Source organism: Oncorhynchus keta, chromosome 27, assembly GCF_023373465.1.
Source record: "Oncorhynchus keta strain PuntledgeMale-10-30-2019 chromosome 27, Oket_V2, whole genome shotgun sequence".
Taxonomy (NCBI): domain Eukaryota; kingdom Metazoa; phylum Chordata; class Actinopteri; order Salmoniformes; family Salmonidae; genus Oncorhynchus; species Oncorhynchus keta.
In genome coordinates this window covers 34193577-34217298 of record NC_068447.1, presented here as the reverse complement: position 1 = coordinate 34217298, position 23722 = coordinate 34193577, and the positions used below count along the sequence as shown (strand labels likewise).

Below are 23722 nucleotides of genomic sequence, written 5' to 3'. Positions count from 1 at the left end.
ACTTTCTGCTCAAAAGCCTTTCTATATTGGCAAATTGAGATCTTGTTTTACTTACAGGCTCTTGCTTGTGAGACCTACTTTGTGTATCATTAAGTGTCTTTGATAGTTTAACTTTTTATTTCATTATTTTCGGAATCAAGAATATGCATATCCTTGCTTCAGGTCCTGAGCTACAGGCAGTTAAATTTGGGTATGTCATTTTAGGTGAAAATGTATAAAAAAGGGTCAGATCCTGACATTAATCAAAAGTATATGTAAAAATTTCATTTTAGCCTGTGGTTCCTGTCCTTAATAAGTATGTATTTTTAAGGTAATGATTCATGCCTTGAAGCTTATATATTGTATCTTGCCACATTTAGCTCACTTCCTTGTTTTGTATGGGGAAGCCTCTGTGCTTTGAGGCAGGTGTAATGCTAAAGGGTTGCAAGGAAAGAGATATGATTAGAGCTGAATCGTGGGCAAAAGCCATCACACACACAGATGCACTCACTCATGCACACCTACATTTACATCTAGCAGAGGAGTCGTGAATAAATCCTGGAATTCCTTCATCCCAATGTGCTGATGATGAAATAAACTACCAATTTGTAATGCTACCATACAAATTTATCTGTAATGACAATGGAAGTGGTGGTAAGGGGTGGGGAAACTGTTAGGGACAATTCCATGATAACAGAAATAAGCTGAGACTCTGATTTTTCACTTTAAAATGTATACCAAACAAAATCCACTGATTCCACAGTTTAAGAAACCATAGGGCTCTATGCACAATGAGTACTTTTAACAATTTCCACTTAACTTTAAAAAAAAAAACATTTACTGGAAGAACTGTACAGATACATTTGATGATGGATTTTACCATAATTCTGTTACCAAAAGTTGCATCTGCACAGTTTTTCCAGTATTATTATTTTTTTAACTGTGTACATTCTTCGAAAGTAGTCATTGTTTTCTGTTTGGCATACATTTTAAATTCTGTTACTGTGGAATTGCCATTAGATAACCCCTTGAAACATGAAATCTGTTCCTCAAAATAAAACATACATCTGTACATTATGCATTTTTAACAACTGTTTTAACATGAAACACAGAGCCGAACTCTTGGTCATAAAATGGAAATTGCATGATTATAACATAATTGAGCATCATTACTCCCATAATGTGTAACCTGGAACCCCTGGTCTGACTGTTTAAAGCTGGGGAGTCCCCAGACTCAGATAATTCTCTGTCATAGTGAAGTAATTATAAGTCCAGGATGGTACTGACTTAGAATTAACTAACTACCAGTCACCCTCGTACCAATTTAGTCCTTATTCTTATGCATATACTGTTTCTGTGTCTGGTCAGTTGGATATAATGTGGTGATAAGGCAACATGATCAGTGTAAAATAATGATATTATTCACATTTCTTTCAGAGACAGAGTGCTATCAACATCTCAGACTCCTTAAAAATCCCATTAAAGAAAGAGAGAGGGGGTGGTGAGGGAGAGAGAGAGAGAGAGCGGTTGAGACATGGTGCTATGTGCTTGCAAATCCACCCTGCAGACCCCAACTGCAGCACAGACTAATTTATACAATGAAGTGACATAGCATGCCAAGCAAAGGTTCCTGAAATGGCAATCTGCAAGAAGACTGCAGAGACCAAGTAAGAATGATGGCTATGATTTAAGATGTCTCGACGTATAAGAGGCCTTTGTCTCACATAAGGCCGTGCAAACAATATGCTATTAATTATCTTACAGAGCCTGAGGGCAGTGGCTGGGATTCATTCTCACCTGCCATAGCGATGTTTAAAACAGTGACTTTGTTTACTAACTAATGTCCCCACACACTATTCCATTATGTATGTAGAAAACATTTGCTGTGTCTAAGTGTGAGTTTGTGTATGCTTAAAAAAATGACCAACTGTCCTTTTGTTGATGAAACAGCCACAAGTCTATAGATCCATTCTATACAGCATGACCACTTTGAGATGAAGCTGTGTTTCAGGTGGCGAGATATTGGATTGCTGTGGTGCTGTGGAAATCCATACGTACTATGAACCCTGACCAATATCCTGCAGTGTGTAATGGGAAACACTGTGATTGGGAACAGCAATGGGAAAACAACTTGCTCTCTGGTTTTCAGTTGAGCTGTATATAGTCCATAATGTGGCTCTCTAGACCATGACAGCTTTCTAGACCATGACATTGGCTTGTCCAGTCACAGTAAAACAGAACTTAACTATATTGTTGGTAAAAACAAGTCACTCTAATGGAACTATCACTGTACACTGAACTTTTTAAATGTAAATTCCACCCACAGCCACTGTATGTTAAATGTTAGTGACATGCAGTGCCTCTTTCAGTTGAAAAGAAAAAATGTTAACTTGCTGCATCATACATTGCAGCACAGTCATAAAAAAGAGAAGCAGAGTAAGTCTCAGGGTCAACAGCAGCAATCAGCTTATCTCTAACTAACGCTGAGTAAAGGAGCTGTCTAATCACCAATCACCAGACGACACGGATTTCAGAGGCCTCAGATCACCAAGAAGCTGATTTCCAACACCCCTCGGTCAACTAATTAGCACTCCAAATTCAATTACATACAGTAAACATATTGCTACAAGACACATTGGATTAGATTAATCAGTGTGGACGTTGGAGAAATCTGAGATGGTTAATAAACAGATGTTTTTTTTACAAACTGAGTGAGTGGCTACAATTAAAATGATTGTATAGAAATCAATGATTGGAACCAGTTCAGGGAACAAAATAAAAAAAATAATAACAAATAACAACAAAATTATTTGAGGGGCAGACCCCGAACCGGAAACGAAAGTTATCCATTATTTTAAAAGCATGGGAACTGGTTAAAAACATTATTTTAAAAGCATGGGAACTGGTTAAAAACATTATTTTAAAAGCATGGGAACTGGTTAAAAACATTATTTTCAAAGCATGGGAACTGGTTAAAAACATTATTTTAAAAGCATGGGAACTGGTTAAAAACATTATTTTAAAAGCATGGGAACTGGTTAAAAACATTATTTTAAAAGCATGGGAACTGGTTAAAAACATTATTTTCAAAGCATGGGAACTGGTTAAAAACATTATTTTCAAAGCATGGGAACTGGTTAAAAACATTATTTTCAAAGCATGGGAACTGGTTAAAAACATTATTTTCAAAGCATGGGAACTGGTTAAAAACATTATTTTAAAAGCATGGGAACTGGTTAAAAACATTATTTTAAAAGCATGGGAACTGGTTAAAAACATTGTTTTAAAAGCATGGGAACTGGTTAAAAACATTATTTTAAAAGCATGGGAACTGGTTAAAAACATTATTTTAAAAGCATGCTCTTCAACCGACCGCTGCCCGCACCCGCCCGCCCGTCTAGCATCACTAGACTGGACGGTTCTAACTTAGAATATGTGGACAACTACAAATACCTAGGTCTCTGGTTAGACTGTAAACTCTCCTTCCGGATTCACCATAAGCATCTCCAATCCAAAATTAGATCTAGAATTGGCTTCCTATTCTGCAACAAAGCATCCTTCACTCATGCTGCCAAACATACCTTCGTAAAACTGACTAACCTACCAATCCTTGACTTCGGCGACGTCATTTACAAAATAGCATCCAACACTCTACTCAACAAATTGGATGCAGTCTATCACAGTGCTATTCGTTTTGTCATCAAAACCCCATATACTTCACAACACTGACCTGTATGCTCTCGTTGGCCCTCGCTTCATATTCGTCGCCAAACCCACTGGCTCCAAGTCACCTATAAAAGTATTTTCTAGGTAAAGCCCCGCCTTATCACAGCTCACTGGTCACCATAGCAGCACCCACCCATTGCACGCACTCCAGCAGGTATATTTCACTGGTCATCCCCAAAGCCAACACCTCCTTTGGCCGCCTTTCCTTCCAGTTCTCTGCTGCCAATGACTGGAACGAATTGCAAAAATCACTGAAGCTGGAGACTCATATCTCCCTCACTAACTTTAAGCATCAGCTGTCAGAGCAATTTACCAATCATTGCACCTGTTTATCCCATGCGTAACTCTGTGTTTGTGTCGCACTGCTTTGCCAGGTCGCAGTTGTAAATGAGAACTTGTTCTCAACTGGCCTACCTGGTTAAATATATATATATTTTTTAATAATAAATTATGCATTTCACATGACTGGAAATACAGATATGCATATGTTGGTCCCAGATACTTTTTTTAAAGTAGGGGCGTGGATCATAAAACCAGTCAGTATCTGGTGTGACCACCATTTGCCTCGAGACACATCTCCTTTGCATAGAGTTGATCAGGCTGTTGATTGTGGCCTGTAGGATGATGTCCCACTCCTCTTCAATGGCTGCGTGAAGTTGCTGGATATTGGCGGGAACTGGAACACACATCGATCCAGGGCATCCCAAACATGCTCAATTGGTCATGACATGTCTGTTGAGGATGCAGGCCATGGAAATACTGGGGCCATGCATTATCATTCTGAAACATGAGGTGATGGCAGCGGATGAATGGCATGACAATGGGCCTCAGGATCTCGTCACGGTATCTCTGTACATTCCAATTGCCATCGATAAAATGCAATGGAGTTTGTTGTCCATAGCTTATGCCTGCCAATACCATAACCCCACTGCCACCATTTAAAAAAAAAAATATTTCACCTTTATTTAACCAGGTAGGCAAGTTGAGAACAAGTTCTCATTTACAATTGCGACCTGGCCAAGATAAAGCAAAGCAGTTCGACAGATACAACGACACAGAGTTACACATGGAGTAAAACAAACATACAGTCAATAATACAGTATAAACAAGTCTATATACAATGTGAGCAAATTAGGTGAGAAGGGAGGTAAAGGCAAAAAAGGCCATGGTGGCAAAGTAAATACAATATAGCAAGTAAAACACTGGAATGGTAGTTTTACAATGGAAGAATGTGCAAAGTAGAAATAAAAATAATGGGGTGCAAAGGAGCAAAATAAATAAATAAATTAAATACAGTTGGGAAAGAGGTAGTTGTTTGGGCTAAATTATAGGTGGGCTATGTACAGGTGCAGTAATCTGTAAGATGCTCTGACAGTTGGTGCTTAAAGCTAGTGAGGGAGATAAGTGTTTCCAGTTTCAGAGATTTTTGTAGTTCGTTCCAGTCATTGGCAGCAGAGAACTGGAAGGAGAGGCGGCCAAAGAAAGAATTGGTTTTGGGGGTGACTAGAGAGATATACCTGCTGGAGCGTGTGCTACAGGTGGGAGATGCTATGGTGACCAGCGAGCTGAGATAAGGGGGGACTTTACCTAGCAGGGTCTTGTAGATGACATGGAGCCAGTGGGTTTGGCGACGAGTATGAAGCGAGGGCCAGCCAACGAGAGCGTACAGGTCGCAATGGTGGGTAGTATATGGGGCTTTGGTGACAAAATGGATTGCACTGTGATAGACTGCATCCAATTTGTTGAGTAGGGTATTGGAGGCTATTTTGTAAATGACATCGCCAAAGTCGAGGATTGGTAGGATGGTCAGTTTTACAAGGGTATGTGTGGCAGCATGAGTGAAGGATGCTTTGTTGCGAAATAGGAAGCCAATTCTAGATTTAACTTTGGATTGGAGATGTTTGATATGGGTCTGGAAGGAGAGTTTACAGTCTAACCAGACACCTAAGTATTTGTAGTTGTCCACGTATTCTAAGTCAGAGCTGTCCAGAGTAGTGATGTTGGACAGGCGGGTAGGTGCAGGTAGCGATCGGTTGAAGAGCATGCATTTAGTTTTACTTGTATTTAAGAGCAATTGGAGGCCACGGAAGGAGAGTTGTATGGCATTGAAGCTTGCCTGGAGGGTTGTTAACACAGTGACCAAAGAAGGGCCGGAAGTATACAGAATGGTGTCGTCTGCGTATAGGTGGATCAGGGACTCACCAGCAGCAAGAGCGACCTCATTGATGTATACAGAGAAGAGAGTCGGTCCAAGAATTGAACCCTGTGGAGAGACTGCCAGAGGTCCGGACAGCAGACCCTCCGATTTGACACACTGAACTCTATCAGAGAAGTAGTTGGTGAACCAGGCGAGGCAATCATTTGAGAAACCAAGGCTGTCGAGTCTGCCGATGAGGATGTGGTGGTTGACAGAGTCGAAAGCCTTGGCCAGATCAATGAATACGGCTGCACAGTAATGTTTCTTATCGATGGCGGTTAAGATATCGTTTAGGACCTTGAGCGTGGCTGAGGTGCACCCATGACCAGCTCTGAAACCAGATTGCATAGCAGAGAAGGTATGGTGAAATTCGAAATGGTCGGTAATAATATAATAATAATAATCTGTTTGTTGACTTGGCTTTCGAAGACCTTAGAAAGGCATGGTAGGATAGATATAGGTCTGTAGCAGTTTGGGTCAAGAGTGTCCCCCCTTTGAAGAGGGGGATGACCGCAGCTGCTTTCCAATCTTTGGGAATCTCAGACGACACGAAATAGAGGTTGAACAGGCTAGTAATAGGGGTGGCAACAATTTCGGCAGATAATTTTAGAAAGAAAGGGTCCAGATTGTCTAGCCCGGCTGATTTGTAGGGGTCCAGATTTTTCAGCTCTTTCAGAACATCAGCTGAATGGATTTGGGAGAAGGAGAAATGGGGAAGGCTTGGGCGAGTTGCTGTTGGGGGTGCAGTGCTGTTGACCGGGGTAGGAGTAGCCAGGTGGAAAGCATGGCCAGCCGTAGAAAAATGCTTCTTGAAATTCTCAATTATGGTGGATTTATCAGTGGTGACAGTGTTTCCTATCTTCAGTGCAGTGGGCAGCTGGGAGGAGGTGTTCTTATTCTCCATGGACTTTACAGTGTCCCAGAACTTTTTTGAGTTAGTGTTGCAGGAAGCAAATTTCTGCTTGAAAAAGCTAGCCTTGGCTTTTCTAACTGCCTGTGTATAACGGTTTCTAGCTTCCCTGAACAGCTGCATATCACGGGGGCTGTTCGATGCTAATGCAGAACGCCATGGGATGTTTTTGTGTTGGTTAAGGGCAGTCAGGTCTTGGGAGAACCAAGGGCTATATCTCTTCCTGGTTCTAAATTTCTTGAATGGGGCATGTTTATTTAAGATGGTTAGGAAGGCATTTTTTTTTAAATATCCAGGCATCCTCTACTGACGGGATGAGATCAATATCCTTCCAGGATACCCCGGCCAGGTCGATTAGAAAGGCCTGCTCGCTGAAGTGTTTCAGGGAGCGTTTTACAGTGATGAGTGGAGGTCGTTTGACCGCTGACCCATTACGGATGCAGGCAATGAGGCAGTGATCGCTGAGATCTTGGTTGAAGACAGCAGGGGTGTATTTAGAGGGGAAGTTGGTTAGGATGATATCTATGAGAGTGCCCGTGTTTAAGGCTTTGGGGGGGTACCTGGTAGGTTCATTGATAATTTGAGTGAGATTGAGGGCATCAAGTTTAGATTGTAGGATGGCTGGGGTGTTAAGCATGTTCCAGTTTAGGTCGCCTAGCAGCACGAGCTCTGAAGATAGATGGGGGGCAATCAGTTCACATATGGTGTCCAGAGCACAGCTGGGGGCAGAGTGTGGTCTATAGCAGGCGGCAACGGTGAGAGACTTGTTTTTAGAGAGGTGGATTTTTAAATGTAGAAGTTCAAATTGTTTGGGTACACACCTGGATAGTAGGACAGAACTCTGCAGGCTATCTTTGCAGTAGATTGCAACACCGCCCCCTTTGGCAGTTCTATCTTGTCTGAAAATGTTGTAATTTGGAATTAAAATTTAAGAATTTTTGGTGGTCTTCCTAAGCCAGGATTCAGACACAGCTAGAACATCCGGGTTGGCAGAGTGTGCTAAAGCAGTGAATAGAACAAACTTAGGGAGGAGGCTTCTAATGTTAACATGCATGAAACCAAGGCTATTACGGTTACAGAAGTCATCAAAAGAGAGCGCCTGGGGAATAGGAGTGGAGCTAGGCACTGCAGGGCCTGGATTCACCTCTACATCGCCAGAGGAACATAGGAGGAGAATAATAAGGGTACAGCTAAAAGCAATAAGAATTGGTCGTCTAGAACGTCTGGAACAGAGAGTAAAAGGAGGTTTCTGGGGGCGATAAAATAGCATCAAGGTATAATGTACAGACAAAGGTATGGTAGGATGTGAATACAGTGGAGGTAAACCTAGGTATTGAGTGATGAAGAGAGAGATATTGTCTCGCCATGGGGCACTTCTGTTCACAAAGTTGACATCAGCAAATCACTCGCCCACACAAAGCCATACACGCTGTCTGCGTACAGTTGAAACTGGGATTCATCCATGAAGAGCACACTTCTCCAGCTTGCCAGTGGCCATTGAAGGTGAGCATTTGCCCACTGAAGATGGTTAAACACATGTTTTAGCTAGCTAGCTAACGTTTGCTCTGATCCAATGTTAAACCAAATCGGGAAGTTCAAAGACATAAAAAGTTCCTCCATAGAAGTCGCTCTTAAGTAGGTAGAATTCTGTGGGCCTAATTCAAACAATGCATGTCATAACAAGATGCCCAGTCGTTTCAAAAAAAGCTTCCTCCATCCTCTCTCACCCGCAAAATGCATGTTGCATCTGGCGCCCTACACTGACTGGCAGCACAGTGTTTTTCTTTTCTTTCATTATAATTAAACCATGCTTTTACGGCAAAATACAATTTGCTCTTAATGACTTTCCTATACAGATGAAATCACGTTCCCTCTCCATAGCAAGCTGATCTATGCACACTGATATGTGAAGTAATTTAATGTTGAGCTAAATGTTAAAAGAGGTTTAAAAAGGAATAGAAAGGAATTCTATAAACTGTTACTTTGTTTTTGTTGGAACCGGTTGAGAACTTTGTTTGCTGGTCGGAACAGTGTGACGGAACAAAAAAATAATATTGCTTCTGTTCAGAACCAAACAATTGGAAAATAATTTTGGTTCCAAGCCCTGGTAGAAATATATAAAACGTTAAGAATCTCATGTGAAAAGTGAATAATGGTAACATGCAGTACATAAAAAAAAAATATTAATTTTTTGAGGGTTAAACGGGATTGTAATCATTAGGTTAAATGTAACTTAACTGTCACAAATACCACCGAAGATGGTGCCTCTTCCTGTTTGGGCGGCGCTCGGCGTCGCCGGCCTACTAGCTGCCACCGATCCCCTTTTCTGTTTCAGTTAGTTTTGTCTGATTAGTTTCACCGGTTTCTTGCTTGGGTTTTGTTTTGAGCTATTTAAACCCGGTAGGTCCGCCTGCTTTTGTGCAGGTTTGTTTTTCTGTTCATGGTGTGTGGATTATTGTGGATTCCTTTTTTCCGGACAGTTTCGTCCTGTTTGTTGGACTTGGTATTTATGCGCCCTTGTGTTTGGCGTGACCGTTACTCTGTTCCTGGAATAAAGATCCACGTTTGAACTAACCCTGCTCTCTGCGCCTGACTCCTCCACCCACTACTCCTAGAAGCCTTTACATTAACGTAGAAGGTGTAAAAGAAACGCTTGAAACAAGATCCTCTACATACTGGTCTTGACAAGAAGAAAAAAATGTAATGAGAGGTTCTCTTCTGCATTGTTCAACCAATCCAGTAAAAGTGGAGGAGGAGTTAAGATGGAGTGTCACCTTGTTAACATCCTAAAGTGGAAGTTGTGTCACAGGCTCTCTTTCCATTTCCCAAGAAAACCGGAACATCTGGTTGTTGGGGACTCGGCAAAGGTTAAATTTAACAGATCCTAAGCAGTTTGAATTGCACAGTGCACTTATTATGCATTGTCCACATTGTGATGTGGGGTAGCGCCTCCTCTCTGTCTACCCTGTCAGGTGGGTTAGGCCGTGACGGGACAAAGTAAAGCCCGGCAGTATTGACTCTGTCTCTGTTTGGCTGATTAATAATGAGAGACCACATCCCTCCATCTCTGCTCCGGGCTGGCCACTCTAAGATGAAAGGAAACCTCTCTGGTGGCTTTCTGTCAACCAGCCAAACCACCTGCGGCTTTGATTTTCACTTACTACGCACATTCATGCTTGCTGAAGCTTTCTGGGTCACTATCAAACTGCATCTATGTGAGTCCATGGAGTATGTTTATGAGAGTCCTAGGCTTAGGAGACCGTGAGTATGTAACACAAATACCTTCTGTATACTGCTGGTGCCCAGTATTTCATTACCTTTCTTCTCAGCCTGTTTTGTTCACATACAGTACTTAATTGCAGCCCAGAAGGTAGTCAATATACTTCACATCAGCCTGTGCATCCCATGCATCCCAATCAGCTTTGAATCAGATAATAATGACAGTAAATAATTGAGCTTGGTGGATATTCTAATCACTTTTCAATTACGGCCTCTCCTTCATTTACATTTTAGTAACTTAGCAGACGCTCTTATCCAGATTGTCTTACAGGAGCAATTAGGGTTAAGTGCCTTGCTCAAGGGCATATGGACAGATTTTTCACCAAGTCAGCTTGTGGATTCGAACAGGCAACCTTTTGGTTACTGGCCCAACGCCCTTAACCGCCAGAATACCTGCTGCCCTTCATCACACAACACACTGATTAAATTGTGTGGTTTGTTGCTGCCTCTGTTTTATTGTATTGTCAATGCTTCATTTAACCAACATACCATGTGACATAATACATCAATGTAATCAATAGGTGGCACCACAGGTCCCAAAGTGGTGTGGCGAGAAAATACATTCTGGGGCCTGTAGTTTTTCCTGATCTGGTATCTAACCAGGTAAATCGTCAGACCTTATACGGTATGACGTGATTAATCTGTTGTAAAAAGGTTTAATATGGGCTATGATGGGGCCAGAGTAGTAGTCTTTCCCTTTGTAGTAGTCTTGCCCTGTGCAACTGTAGGCCTATTGAAACATTAACTCACAGTCTGTCAGCTGTAGTGTTTATTGATCAATTCCTGTACATCATTTTGGATTGAAAAAGTGTAGTTAGACGAGTCAGCCCAAGTTTGAATATAAACTAAATTCATAAACCATTCACATTTTTTCACAAACAAATTGACTAGAAATACAGCACGTTACCACTTCCTTTATCCTGGCCAGAGTGTCCAATCAAAACACATCTTTTGACCAATGGGTAAAATAATGTTTGGATAATCCTCTAAGAAAACCAATGGTCCAAACCTCATGTCTCTATCATTCAAAAGTTATCAGCGGTTTTAGCCTTGTAGGATGGGCAGAATTAGGGTGACTAAATCAATGGATGCCAGTGAAAGAAAGTGGTCAGAAATCAGGAAAATTGCATCGCTTCAGCTAGGTTGGATTCTATGCAAGAATTAAGGCTACTGGCTAGTAGGTGGCAGAACGGAGTGCTGGGATTTGGGTGTAGGGTTTGAGCATAGCCTGAAGGCTGGGAGCGGTAGTTCCTCTTGCTGCTCTGTAGGCAAGTACCATGTTCTTGTAATGGATGCAAGATTTGACTGGAAACCAGTGGAGTGTGCGGAGGAGCAGGGTGACATGGGAGAACATGGAAAGGTTGAACACGTTCTGAATAAATCACAGGGGTGTAATGGCACGAGTGAAATTCCCAGCCAACAGTGAGCTGCGGTAGTCCAGACGGGAGATGACAAGTGCCTGCATTAGGACCTGCGCCGCTTCCTTTGTGAGGTAGGGTAGTACTCTACAGATGTTGCAGAGCATGAACCTGCAGGAGCGAGTCACTGCTTTGATGTTTGCAGAGAACGACAAGGTGTTGTCCAGGGTCACGGCAAGGTTCTTTGCTCTCTAGGAGGGGGACAACATGGAATTGTCAATCGTAATGGAGAGAGGTCTTTGAGCGGTCAGGCCTTCCCCAGGAGGAAGAGCAGCTCTGTCTTGTCGAGGTTGAGGTGGTGGGCCAACATCCGAGTTGAGACTATGCGGCTGCTGTTGTTAGTAGCCTACAGTGATGTGCTATCACGCTTGCTAAATAAATAATGGTGGAAAGTGAAGAACGCACATTGTGCTCTAGCCTGTGCGACATGTGATTTCTGTGAATCTGATTGGTCAAGACACAGAACAAGCATGTAGCAGCACTCTAATGTGATGGACAGATAAATTGTGCTTGAGTTGATAAATCATGAGCCAAATCAGTAAAAAAAACATGACTTAGCCCCTCTTTTTAACATTTAGCATCTATATATTTTATTAAACTAAATCAAAAGTGTTATGGCGCTGCCAAACCTGATTGAAAAGTGCTCTGACTTAGGTATTTGTAGTTATCCAAATATTCTAAGTGTCTGGTTAGACTGTAAACTCTCCTTCCAGACTCACATTAAGCATCTCCAATCCAACATTAAATCTAGAATCGGCTTCCTATTTCACAACAAAGCATCCTTCACTCATGCTGCCAAACATACCCTCGTAAAACCCACCATCCTACCAATCCTCAACGATGTCATTTATAAAATAGCCTCCAACACTCTACTCAACAAATTGGATACAGTCTATCGCAGTGCCATCCGTTTTGTCACCAAAGCCCCATATACTACCCACCACTGCGACCTGTACGCTCTCGTTGGCTGGCCCTCGCTTCACTCTCATCGCCAAACCCACTGGCTCCAGGTCATCTACAAGTCTCTGCTAGGTAAAGCCCCGCCTTATCTCAGCTCACTGGTCACCATAGCAGCACCCACTCGTAGCACGCGCTCCAGCAGGTATATCTCACTGGTCACCCCCAAAGCCAATTCATCCTTTGGCCGCCTTTCCTTCCAGTTCTCTGCTGCCAATGACTGGAACGAACTGCAAAAATCACTGAAGCTGGAGACTCATATCTCCCTCACTAGCTTTAAGCACTAGCTGTCAGAGCAGCTCACATATCACTGCACCTGTACATAGCCCATCTGTAAACAGCCCATCCAACTACCTCATCCCCATACTGTATTTATTTATTTATATTGCTCCTTTGCACCCCAGTATCTCTACTTGCACATTCATCTTCTGCACATCTACCATTCCAGTGTTTAATTGCTATATTTTAATTACTTCGCCACCGTCGCCTATTTATTGCCTTAACTTCCTTATCTTACCTCATTTGCACTCACTGTACATACTTTGTTTTATTTTTTTCTACTGTATTATTGACTGTATGTTTGTTTATTCCATGTGTAACTCTGTGTTGTTGTATGTGTCGAACTGCTATGCTTTATCTTGGCAAGGTCGCAGTTGCAAATGAGAACTACTTCTCAACTAGCCTACCTGGTTAAATAAAGGTGAAATAAAACAATTAAATAAAAGTGCTGTGGCCAATGCCGCCTTGCCACACGTTTTCCGGCGGCCCTTGTGTAATACAATGACAAATCCAGAGTATGCTGGCTTCAATATCAGTGTTGGAAAAATTATCCAACTGTCATACTTCAAATAAAATAAAATTGTATTTGTCACATGCGCGGAATACAACAGGTAGACCTTACAGTGAAATGATTTCTTACAAGCCCTTAGCAACAATGCAGTTTTAAGAAAAAAAAGTAAGAGATAAAAACAGATAATAAAGAGCAGCAGTAAATAACAATATCGGGGCTATATACAGGGTTAGCTGCTGATTAGCTGTTCAGGAGTCTTATGGCTTGGGGGTAGAAGCTGATTAGAAGCCTCTTGGACCTAGACATGGCACTCTGGTACCGCTTGCCGTGCGGTAGTAGAGAGAACAGTCTATGACTAGGGTGGCTGGAGTCTGACAATTTTTAGGGCCTTCCTCTGACACCGCCTGGTGTAGAGGTCCTGGATGGCTGGAAGCTTGGCCCCGATGATGTACTGGGCAGTACGCACTACCCTCTGTAGCGCCATGCGGTCGGAGGCCGAGCAGTTGCCATACCAGGCAGTGATGCAACCCGTCAGGATGCTCTCGATGGTGCAGCTGTAAAACCTTTTGAGGATCTGAGGACCCATGCCAAATCTTTTTAGTTTTCTGAGGGGGAATAGGCTTTGTCGTGTCCTATTCACGACTGTCTTGGTGTGCTTGGACCATGTTAGTTTGTTGGCGATGTGGACGCCAAGGAACTTGAAGCTCTCAACCTGCTCCACTACAGCCCCGTCGATGAGAATGGGAGAGTGCTCTGTCCTCCTTTTACTGTGGTCCACAATCATCTCCTTAGTCACGTTGAGGGGGAGGTTGTTATTCTGGCACCACACGGTCAGGTCTCTGATCTCCTCCCAATAGGCTGTCTCATTGTTGTCGGTGATCAGGCCTACCACTGTTGTGTCATCAGCAAACTTAATGATGGTGTTGGTGTTGTGCCTGGCTGTGCAGTCATGCGTGAACAGCGAGTACAGGAGGGGACTGAGCTCGCACCCCTGAGGGGCCCTGTGTTGAGGATCAGCATGACGGATGTATTGTTACCTACCCTTACCACCTGGGGGCGGCCCGTCAGGAAGTCAAGGATCCAGTTGCAGAGGGAGGTGTTTAGTCCCAGGGTCCGTAGCTTAGTGATGAGCTTTCAGGGCTCTATGGTGTTGAATGCTGAGCTGTAGTCAATGAACAACATTTTCACATAGGTGTTCCTTTTGTCCAGCTGGGAAAGGGCAGTGTAGAGTGCAATAGAGATTGCATCATCTTTGGATCTGTTGGTGAGGTATGTCAATTTGAGTAAAGATACTTGAAAAGAAAATTACTCAAGTAAAAGTTTGATGCAGTAACATTCTAATTGAGTAAAAGTCCAAAATTATTTGGTTTAAAATATACTTAAGACTCAAAAGTAAAGGTATAAATCATTTCAAATTCCTTATATTAAGCAAAGCAAAAGCCACCATTTTCTTGTTCTCTTAATTTATGGAAAGCCAGGGGCAGACATAATTTACAAACGAACCATGTGTATTTAGTGAGTGTTTAGTGAACCATGTGAGTGTGTGAATTTTACTATTTACTACTGTCCTGCTAAGCATTCAAAATGTAATGAGTACTTTTGAGTGTCAAGGAAAATGTATAGAGTAAAAAGTATAATATTTTCTTAAGGAATGTAGTGAAGTAAAAGTAAAAGTAGTCAAAAATATAAATAGTAGGGGCCTCCCGGGTGGCGCAGGGGTTAAGGGCGCTGTACTGCAGCGCCAGCTGTGCCACCAGAGACTCTGGGTTTGCGCCCAGGCTCTGTCGTAACCGGCCGCGACCGGGAGGTCCGTGGGGCGACGCACAATTGGCCTAGCGTCGTCCGGGTTAGCCGGTAGGGATATCCTTGTCTCATCACGCACCAGCGACTCCTGTGGCGGGCTGGGCACAGTGCGCGCTAACCAAGGATGCCAGGTGCACATTGTTTCCTCCGACACATTGGTGCGGCTGGCTTTCGGGTTGGATGTGCGCTGTATTAAGAAGCAGTGCGGCTTGGTTGGGTTGTGTATCGGAGGACGCATGACTTTCAACCTTCGTCTCTCCGGAGCCCGTAGTTGTAGCGATGAGACAAGATAGTAGCTACTAAACAATTGGATACCACGAAATTGAGGAGAAAAAGGGGTAAAAATTATTTTTTTTAAATATATAAATATATATATAGTAAAGTACAGGTTCCCATAACAAATACTTAAGTAGTACTTAAAATAATGTTTACTTAAGTACTTTATACCACTGTTCAATATAACATCCTACAAGGATCAGTGAAAATGGCCATGCTCTCAGTATCATTAAACTGCAGGGTGTAATGGTCTGGCGCATGGAGACTTGGAGTGCAAGGAGCTTTTTGAGTTGAATGCTCACGAGGGAAAAAGTCAGCAGTACAGCACTAGGTGAGAGGAATGCTAATTGGACATCTCATGGTTTGGTGGGTATTCATAGATTGCTTTCTGTTGCCACGGCAAATAAGAAGCCAAGCAATAAGGGGTGTTGAGCAAGTTGGCTTGGCAGCTGCATGGTGTGTTTTTACCTCCTGGCAGAGGTGCTTGGAAAGATGCAGTACATAACCCTACCATATTGTCTGTCTATCTGCGAAAAGAAGTGGGTTTGGAGTTTGCTGCTTTAGTTGAACTGAGCTCAACCTACTGTACAATAAATTAGCTCCACCCTGCCTAATCTGGCAGCCTACACATGGAACTCCCTTTCTGGAGGCTCCCCATGGTGCAACCTAGAGGCTACAACCTATAAATTGCTGAGCCGGCTGAACTCTCCTCATATGAAGTTCTCCTCCACAGAGCTGAGCAGGGGAAGCTGGAGGGCTCTGCAGGGGCACTCCTCCGCTTCCTCCGCCACTGGTCTCTCTCTAGGACATACAGTATGATGGACAGCAGCTTGGAGCCGGCAGACGAGCGAGCCACAGTGGCACAGAGAGCGGTAGGCATGTCGGTAGTGATTACATTCAACCCCAGTGGGGGTCAGAGGTCAGGCTGAGCGTGTGCGGCTTGCTCTCTGCTCAGAGCTGACTGTATTCCCAACGCTGTTATACGCTCACGCCCACTGGTGCTCCGGGCAGTCATGCTCACTTCTACTTCTCGGTTCTCTCTTGTTTGTTCACTTTCTAGCTATCTTTCAATACTGATTCATTTCCCTTCCTCAATACTTTTCCAATCGCATTGGACAAATTGTGTTTAGTTTTTCCAGAAAGCTGAAACGAAATGTGGCCAAGGTACCCATTTCAGGACAATGACACCCGTAAACTGACAGAGGGTGTAGGGTCAGCAGGACGAGCATCATCAACACATGAATCGGAGTGATAATAATGACAAAAATACATGTACACACATGAATACACATACACACAGGTAATTTGTGCACATGGGGGGGGGGGGGCGGAAAGAAACAATGATCCTCTATGGCAAATGTAAATTAATTCATTTCTGTTTTCTATTAAGATATGAATTCATCAACATGGATAATTCATTCAGAAGCACTGACCTGTTTCACTTCCAATATTTTAATTATTCATGCGCTTTACATTACAAATCAGTATCCACTTATTTTCAGATTATGCTGCCAAACGCCCATCAATAAGGGGCAGATTTGAGGCCAGGGAGACAGAGATGAATGGCCTAGAACTCTTTGCCAGCAAACAAAAAGAAACTATTAATCATTCCTTCCAATGTCCCAGGCATGGCTGTACTGCTGCAATGTGAGAACACTTCTCAACTTTCATAACCTCACTTTGAAAAAGATTCATACAACTTTCAATTCCATAAAAAGAGAGAGAAGACCTTTTGATCTCTAGCAGGTTCAAAATGTCTCAAGCTTTACTACCACATGTTTAATTTATTCATGTTAGGCTATTTGATGCTATATGTTATTCTGTCAACTGTCAGATAAACCATTCTGGATTTGTTTGAGGTCAGCTGGGTTAATGCAAATGGAAAAATGTAATTATTTTATATGTACAGTATGATGTGTATGATGGTTGATGATCGTCATAGTACAGCCAACAATATTATCTAATTGTCCTCCTAATTCATGACTGGATTCTATTCTTTGGGCATAATGGCCATTACTATTATGTCTAAAAGGTGTTGTTTGATCTGTGGATGGAATGCTCAAATGGCCTTTACTATTATATCTAAAAGGTGTTGTTTGATCTGTGGATGGAATGCTCAAATGGCCATTACTAGTATATCTAAAAGGTGTTGTTTGATCTGTGGATGGAATGCTCAAATGGCCATTACTATTATAAAAGGTCTAAATGCTCAAATGGTGTTGTTTGATCTGTGGATGGAATGCTCAAATGGCCATTACTATTATATCTAAAAGGTGTTGTTTGATCTGTGGATGGAATGCTCAAATGGCCATTACTATTATATCTAAAAGGTGTTGTTTGATCTGTGGATGGAATGCTCAAATGGCCATTACTATTATATCTAAAAGGTGTTGTTTGATCTGTGGATGGAATGCTCAAATGGCCATTACTATTATATCTAAAAGGTGTTGTTTGATCTGTGGATGGAATGCTCAAATGGCCATTACTATTATATCTAAAAGGTGTTGTTTGATCTGTTGATGGAATGCTCAAATGGCCATTACTATTACACTAAAAGCTGTTGTTTGATCTGTGGATGGAATGCTCCAATGGAACAGCTCTTTTATGACTGTCTTTTCCTTTCATTTGAATTCTGAATGGTCACAACAAGATGAACTCCCCTGAAAAGTACCCGACCACTCTGCCTCTAACGCTTCATAAGGAGATACAGCTAAAATGGTATAATGCCATACCTGAAAAACTCTTAAGCAGATACAGGATGTGTGAAATAATACTGCAGAGATAAAAGCACTCAAAAGCTACAGGGTAATTTCCAATGAGTTCCCCTGCTTTGTTTGGTTCAGCTGCTTGAACATAGCATTTTATTTGAGGACTGACATCTGCATATCCACATAAAGGGTCAAGTGCCATTCAATCTCCATTAGTGTTTGCATTGCACAGAGATAGAATCCTTTAACAGCAAACAACCGATTCCGGTTTCAAGCCAGTAAATGAAAGTGCAACACTACTGTAGGCTTAACACACAAAAGCATGGCACCTATGTTAAGTGATTGGCCTCATTGCAATAGGGTAAATATAACTCAAATGCAACATGATAATGAATTGAACTAAATGTAGCTTTTCCAATGCCCATAAACATATGGATCCTGAAGGTTTGTGAGCCAAAACATCGGGAAGTTTCCATACCCAACCAATTTGTGACGCCATGTGATGTCATTATAGGTTCCTGATTGCAGGAGCCAATCAAAAATAATATTGAATGAAATAAGACCAAGCATGCATGTGGAACAGTGAAAAGAATGCTCAGGTGAGATGGAGATGACTCACCATCTTCACGGGACTTCTGTATGAAGGCGTCCACACCACTCTCTCCATAGTTGCCCTCCGATGCTACTGTGGAGACATAATTCCAGCGCATGGCTTTGACTATGTCCACCATTGCCTGTGCCTGGTAGGTGTCCGGAGGCACGACGCGGGAGAAGAAGTCATAGCGCGTGTTATCGCTCAGCTCCGGAGCCGTGGAGGCATAACTCACCTGGGGGATCTGAGGAGAGAACAAGAGAACATGGTGTGAGCACATACTGTAGTTCCACTTTATAGTATCGATATATGCTGGAAGGAATGATGGAAGTTAGTACATCTCAAGTGTCTCTTATTGAAGACAAGTTGTAGGTCATTTCTAATTTACAGAGGTAATCACTGTAAACGCCTTTGTGAGTATGCAGTCAGCTCTCAGTGCTTTCATATTGGTCCAGAGGACTCCTGACTTGTAGAATGTAGAGGCTTGATTGGCTGTGTTAAAAGCTGACACCCTATTTGAGAGAAGTGTTATTAAACTAGTAAAAGTAGTTTGTAAAGGGTCATTTCATATCAAGTACAAGTTTGGTGAGCTGATGGTAACATAATTGAGCAAAGTATATCAAACATTTGTGAACTATTAGGATTGTTTCATTAACCAACCCTCTCATCTCTTGGATGCTGATCAATACTATCAAATGGTAAATGAAAAGCCAACCAGTTAACACAGATGCTATTCTTTTGTGTGTTAAGCATCGTGTTGCACTTTCATTTACCTAAGAGTTACTGGCTTGAAAGCGGAATCGGTTGTTTGCTGTTAAAGGATTCTATCTCTGTGCAATGCAAACACTAATGGAGATTGAATGGCACTTGATCCTTTATGTGGACATGCAGATGTCATGGTGAGAGATAGCATTTTAATTGAGGACTATGTTCAAGCCTACACCATGCTACACCATGGCCAAATTATGCAACATATAGATACATTTTGGGTTCCACATGCATGCTTGGTCTATTTAATGAAATATTATGTTTTGGGTTTATACATTTTATATGGGAATAGTTTCAAATAGCATTTTCAATGACGAGGTATGATTTTCTGTTCATTCAGGTGACTGATGAGTAAATGAGACATCAGGACAGAGGTGAGAACCTGGATTTTACTCCACAGGGTAAACCTCAGAATAATGGTTACTGGAGTAATCAAAGGTGGTATTACACTTCTGTACACTGAAATATTGACACCGAAGGAGTGTTGAATGGAAATATTGACACCTAAGGAGAGTTGAATGCTACTATTTCAAAAAGGAACAAAAATGTCTCTGTCTGCTCACTCCCACATCTATGTGCACACGCTATGATGTCATATACTGTAGTCCTCTGCAAAAATAAGCACAGCATTTCTCAAGAGTGTCAAGACAACGCTGAGATTAAACCTCAAAGTTGAGATGTTGTAGACAAAGTGTTATTCCACTTCAAGCTGCCCTCAAGCCAATCAAGTAGCACCAAAGCTATAATAAGCTCATTTAAATTAGATTCTCACAGACTAGAAGTGATTCATTTGGGGGTGAAAAGTGTTAACAGACAAGGGCCTTTGTTCCAGGGCCTGTGATAACACATTTTAAAGTAACTTGACAAGGCAGTCTTGTGTTTTCCCGGCATTCACAAGAGCAACATTGTTTTTAGTTTTTTTGGTGGAGAGAACAAGAATATGGTAATAACATAAACTGTATAGTTTTGGTGATGTATATTTGTCTACAAGAATACAATTCAGAGTAAAATGTGCATCCTTGATAACATATTTTACAAACATATTCCCTTTATGTCTCCTTGAAAGTATGTGCACTGTGGAGCACGTAGTCTCTCTAGATGAGTTGCCTTCCACAATGTACCAATGCTCCAGCTTATACGTCTGTAGAAGTTCTGCCGTCAGTTGGGACAGAGGATGAGTCAGAAATGGGAGGTGCATCAGAGGTGCGGTATTCACTTGTTGCTCTAGCTTAACATGACCAAAATTCCCACCTGCATTTTATGCCCTGTCTACCCAATCTCATGATTTGTCTGTCTGATTATTATTACATTTTTTATCGAAATGTCCCAGGGAATCGAAAAGGGGGTAGCTGCAGCCCAATATGGTGACCGGAGTATGGGCAAGTGGGTGTGTTGAAAGGAAAGTAATGGGCATGTGGAAAGGAGTGGGTGTGTCAAGGGCTTGTGGAAAGGTGTGGCTTTGTCAAGGGCTTGTGGAAAGGAGTGGGTGTGTCAAGGGCTTGTGGAAAGGAGTGGGTGTGTCAAGGGCTTGTGGAAAGGAGTGGGTGTGTCAAGGGCTTGTGGAAAGGAGTGGGTGTGTCAAGGGCTTGTGGAAAGGAGTGGGTGTGTCAAGGGCTTGTGGAAAGGAGTGGGTGTGTCAAGGGCTTGTGGAAAGGTGTGGCTGTGTCAAGGGCTTGTGGAAAGGAGTGGGTGTGTCAAGGGCTTGTGGAAAGGTGCGGCTGTGTCAAGGGCTTGTGGAAAGGAGCGGGTGTGTCAAGGGCTTGTGGAAAGGAGCGGGTGTGTCAAGGGCTTGTGGAAAGGTGTGGCTGTGTCAAGGGCTTGTGGAAAGGTGTGGGTGTGTCAAGGGCTTGTGGAAAGGTGTGGCTGTGTCAAGGGCTTGTGGAAAGGTGTGGGTGTGTCAAGGGCTTGTGGAAAGGTGTGGCTGTGTCAAGGGCTTGTGGAAAGGTGTGGCTTTGTCAAGGGCTTGTGGAAAGGTGTGGGTGTGTCAAGAGCTTGTGGAAAGGTGTGGCTGTGTCAAGGGCTTGTGGAAAGGTGTGGCTTTGTCAAGGGCTTGTGGAAAGGAGTGGGTGTGTCAAGGGCTTGTGGAAAGGTGTGGGTGTGTCAAGGGCTTGTGGAAAGGTGTGGCTGTGTCAAGGGCTTGTGGAAAGGAGTGGGTGTGTCAAGGGCTTGTGGAAAGGAGTGGGTGTGTCAAGGGCTTGTGGAAAGGAGTGGGTGTGTCAAGGGCTTGTGGAAAGGTGTGGCTGTGTCAAGGGCTTGTGGAAAGGAGTGGGTGTGTCAAGGGCTTGTGGAAAGGTGTGGCTGTGTCAAGGGCTTGTGGAAAGGTATGGGTGTGTCAAGGGCTTGTGGAAAGGTGTGGCTGTGTCAAGGGCTTGTGGAAAGGTGTGGCTGTGTCAAGGGCTTGTGGAAAGGTGTGGCTTTGTTAAGGGCTTGTGGAAAGGAGTGGGTGTGTCAAGGGCTTGTGGAAAGGTGTGGCTTTGTCAAGGGCTTGTGGAAAGGTGTGGCTTTGTCAAGGGCTTGTGGAAAGGTGTGGCTGTGTCAAGGGCTTGTGGAAAGGTGTGGCTGTGTCAAGGGCTTGTGGAAAGGTGTGGCTGTGTCAAGGGCTTGTGGAAAGGTGTGGCTGTGTCAAGGGCTTGTGGAAAGGTGTGGCTGTGTCAAGGGCTTGTGGAAAGGTGTGGCTGTGTCAAGGGCTTGTGGAAAGGTGTGGCTTTGTCAAGGGCTTGTGGAAAGGTGTGGCTGTGTCAAGGGCTTGTGGAAAGGTGTGGCTGTGTCAAGGGCTTGTGAAAAGGTGTGGCTGTGTCAAGGGCTTGTGGAAAGGTGTGGGTGTGTAGAAAATAAATAGTGGGCATGTGGAAAAGAGAGGGTGTGTCAAAAAGGAAATAGTGGGTGTGTGGAAAGAGTGGGTGTGTCAAAAATAAATAGTTGGCGAGTGGAAAGGAGTGTGCGTGTCAAGGAAATTAGTGGGCTTGTGGAGGAAAGTAGTGAGCGTGTGGAAAGTAGTGGGTGTGTGGAAAGGAGTGTGCGTGTCAAGGAAATTAGTGGGCTTGTGGAGGAAAGTAGTGAGCGTGTGGAAAGTAGTGGGTGTGTGGAAAGGAGTGGGTGTGTCAAGGAAATGAGTGGGCTTGTGGAAATGAGTGGGTGTGTCAAAAGAAAATTAGTGGGCGTGTGGAAAGGAGTGGGTGCGTTGAAAGCGCTCTGCTATAGGTCAGACAGTTTGGAGTCTTGAAGCAAGAGGATGACTCTGAGTCGTACGTCACTTTTCGTTTTACAGAGATAATTGTACATTTTCAGTTATAAAACTGAAAAGAGTATTATTTTTAATTTAAAGTACTAATGATGGGTGTACTATTGCTTCACCCTGATATTGGCTACTAGGTAGACTTCCTATGCCGTTGCCGGGACAGAAGTGCTTGTCAAACGGGAGCTAAGGGCACTGTGTCCAAAACATACTGTAGTTGTTTAGTTTTCATGCAAGCATTTTCAAGCATATCCTATCACTAAGTCCCACAGTTATACAAAATATCACAAGCGAGTAGAAATGTGTTAGAGTTTAAAGTTACATTGTCTCACCAAACTGTAGCCTACTCACCACAGTGGATTGTTTGTGGACTGATTTGGAGAGTGAGAGCTGGTGAAGCCACATGGTTACCCAGCATGTGCGCACATGGTCAGTTTTCCTAATACATTTATTCTATGTTAACTCTATGTTATAATATGTCCTGATATTGGGAAATGTGTTGGCCATTGATATGATGACATTTGATAAGTATTAATTGTGATGGTAATTCTAAATGTTACATTGATGAAATACCTGTTTAGGTGGCCTTCTAACCTTTTCAGGTTTCTCATTTCGGGAGAGTTTAGGAAGGAGTGATATGTTTCCTCTGGGCTCTCAACTGAGGGATTATTGATGATCTGTCTAAGTTATAGTTGCTCCGTCTAGTTTGAAGGTGCATTGCCTTAGAAGCCAGTCGAAGCTTCTGTATATTTACCATTTAGATTATTGTTTGTTGTTTTGAAAGTATATGTCAGTGTTCCTCAACATCTTGTACATATTTTGGATCCATCTTCACTTTCTACACCTGTAAATAAATACCACCATTTTGCAATCGAATCCTGCGTACCTCTTGATGCTTCTCACCCCACTGACAAGACCCTGGGTCCACTATTGATCTTGTCAACCAGTCCTATAATTCCTTTTTTTCAATGTATGTATTAAATAATAAGTCAAAAGGTTTCCATATTATTTGTGTTTGTGCCAAAAATCTGTCATAATAGATCTGGATTCACTCTGCTGAATGTACTGTTGTAGTGCCAGTGCG

The 23722-nt window shown here is 42.7% G+C and overlaps 1 protein-coding gene across 3 annotated transcripts in view; it reads right to left on the bottom strand.

The window, feature by feature from the left end:
- Positions 1 to 23722, bottom strand: part of LOC118359843 (metabotropic glutamate receptor 4-like) — a 311869-nt gene that overhangs the window by 99572 nt on the left and 188575 nt on the right. For all 3 annotated transcript variants that reach the window (XM_035738666.2, XM_035738667.2, XM_035738668.2), the window contains one exon: positions 18663 to 18879. In XM_035738666.2, the coding sequence (XP_035594559.1) occupies positions 18663 to 18879 (217 nt within the window). The remainder of the gene's footprint in view (positions 1 to 18662; positions 18880 to 23722) is intronic.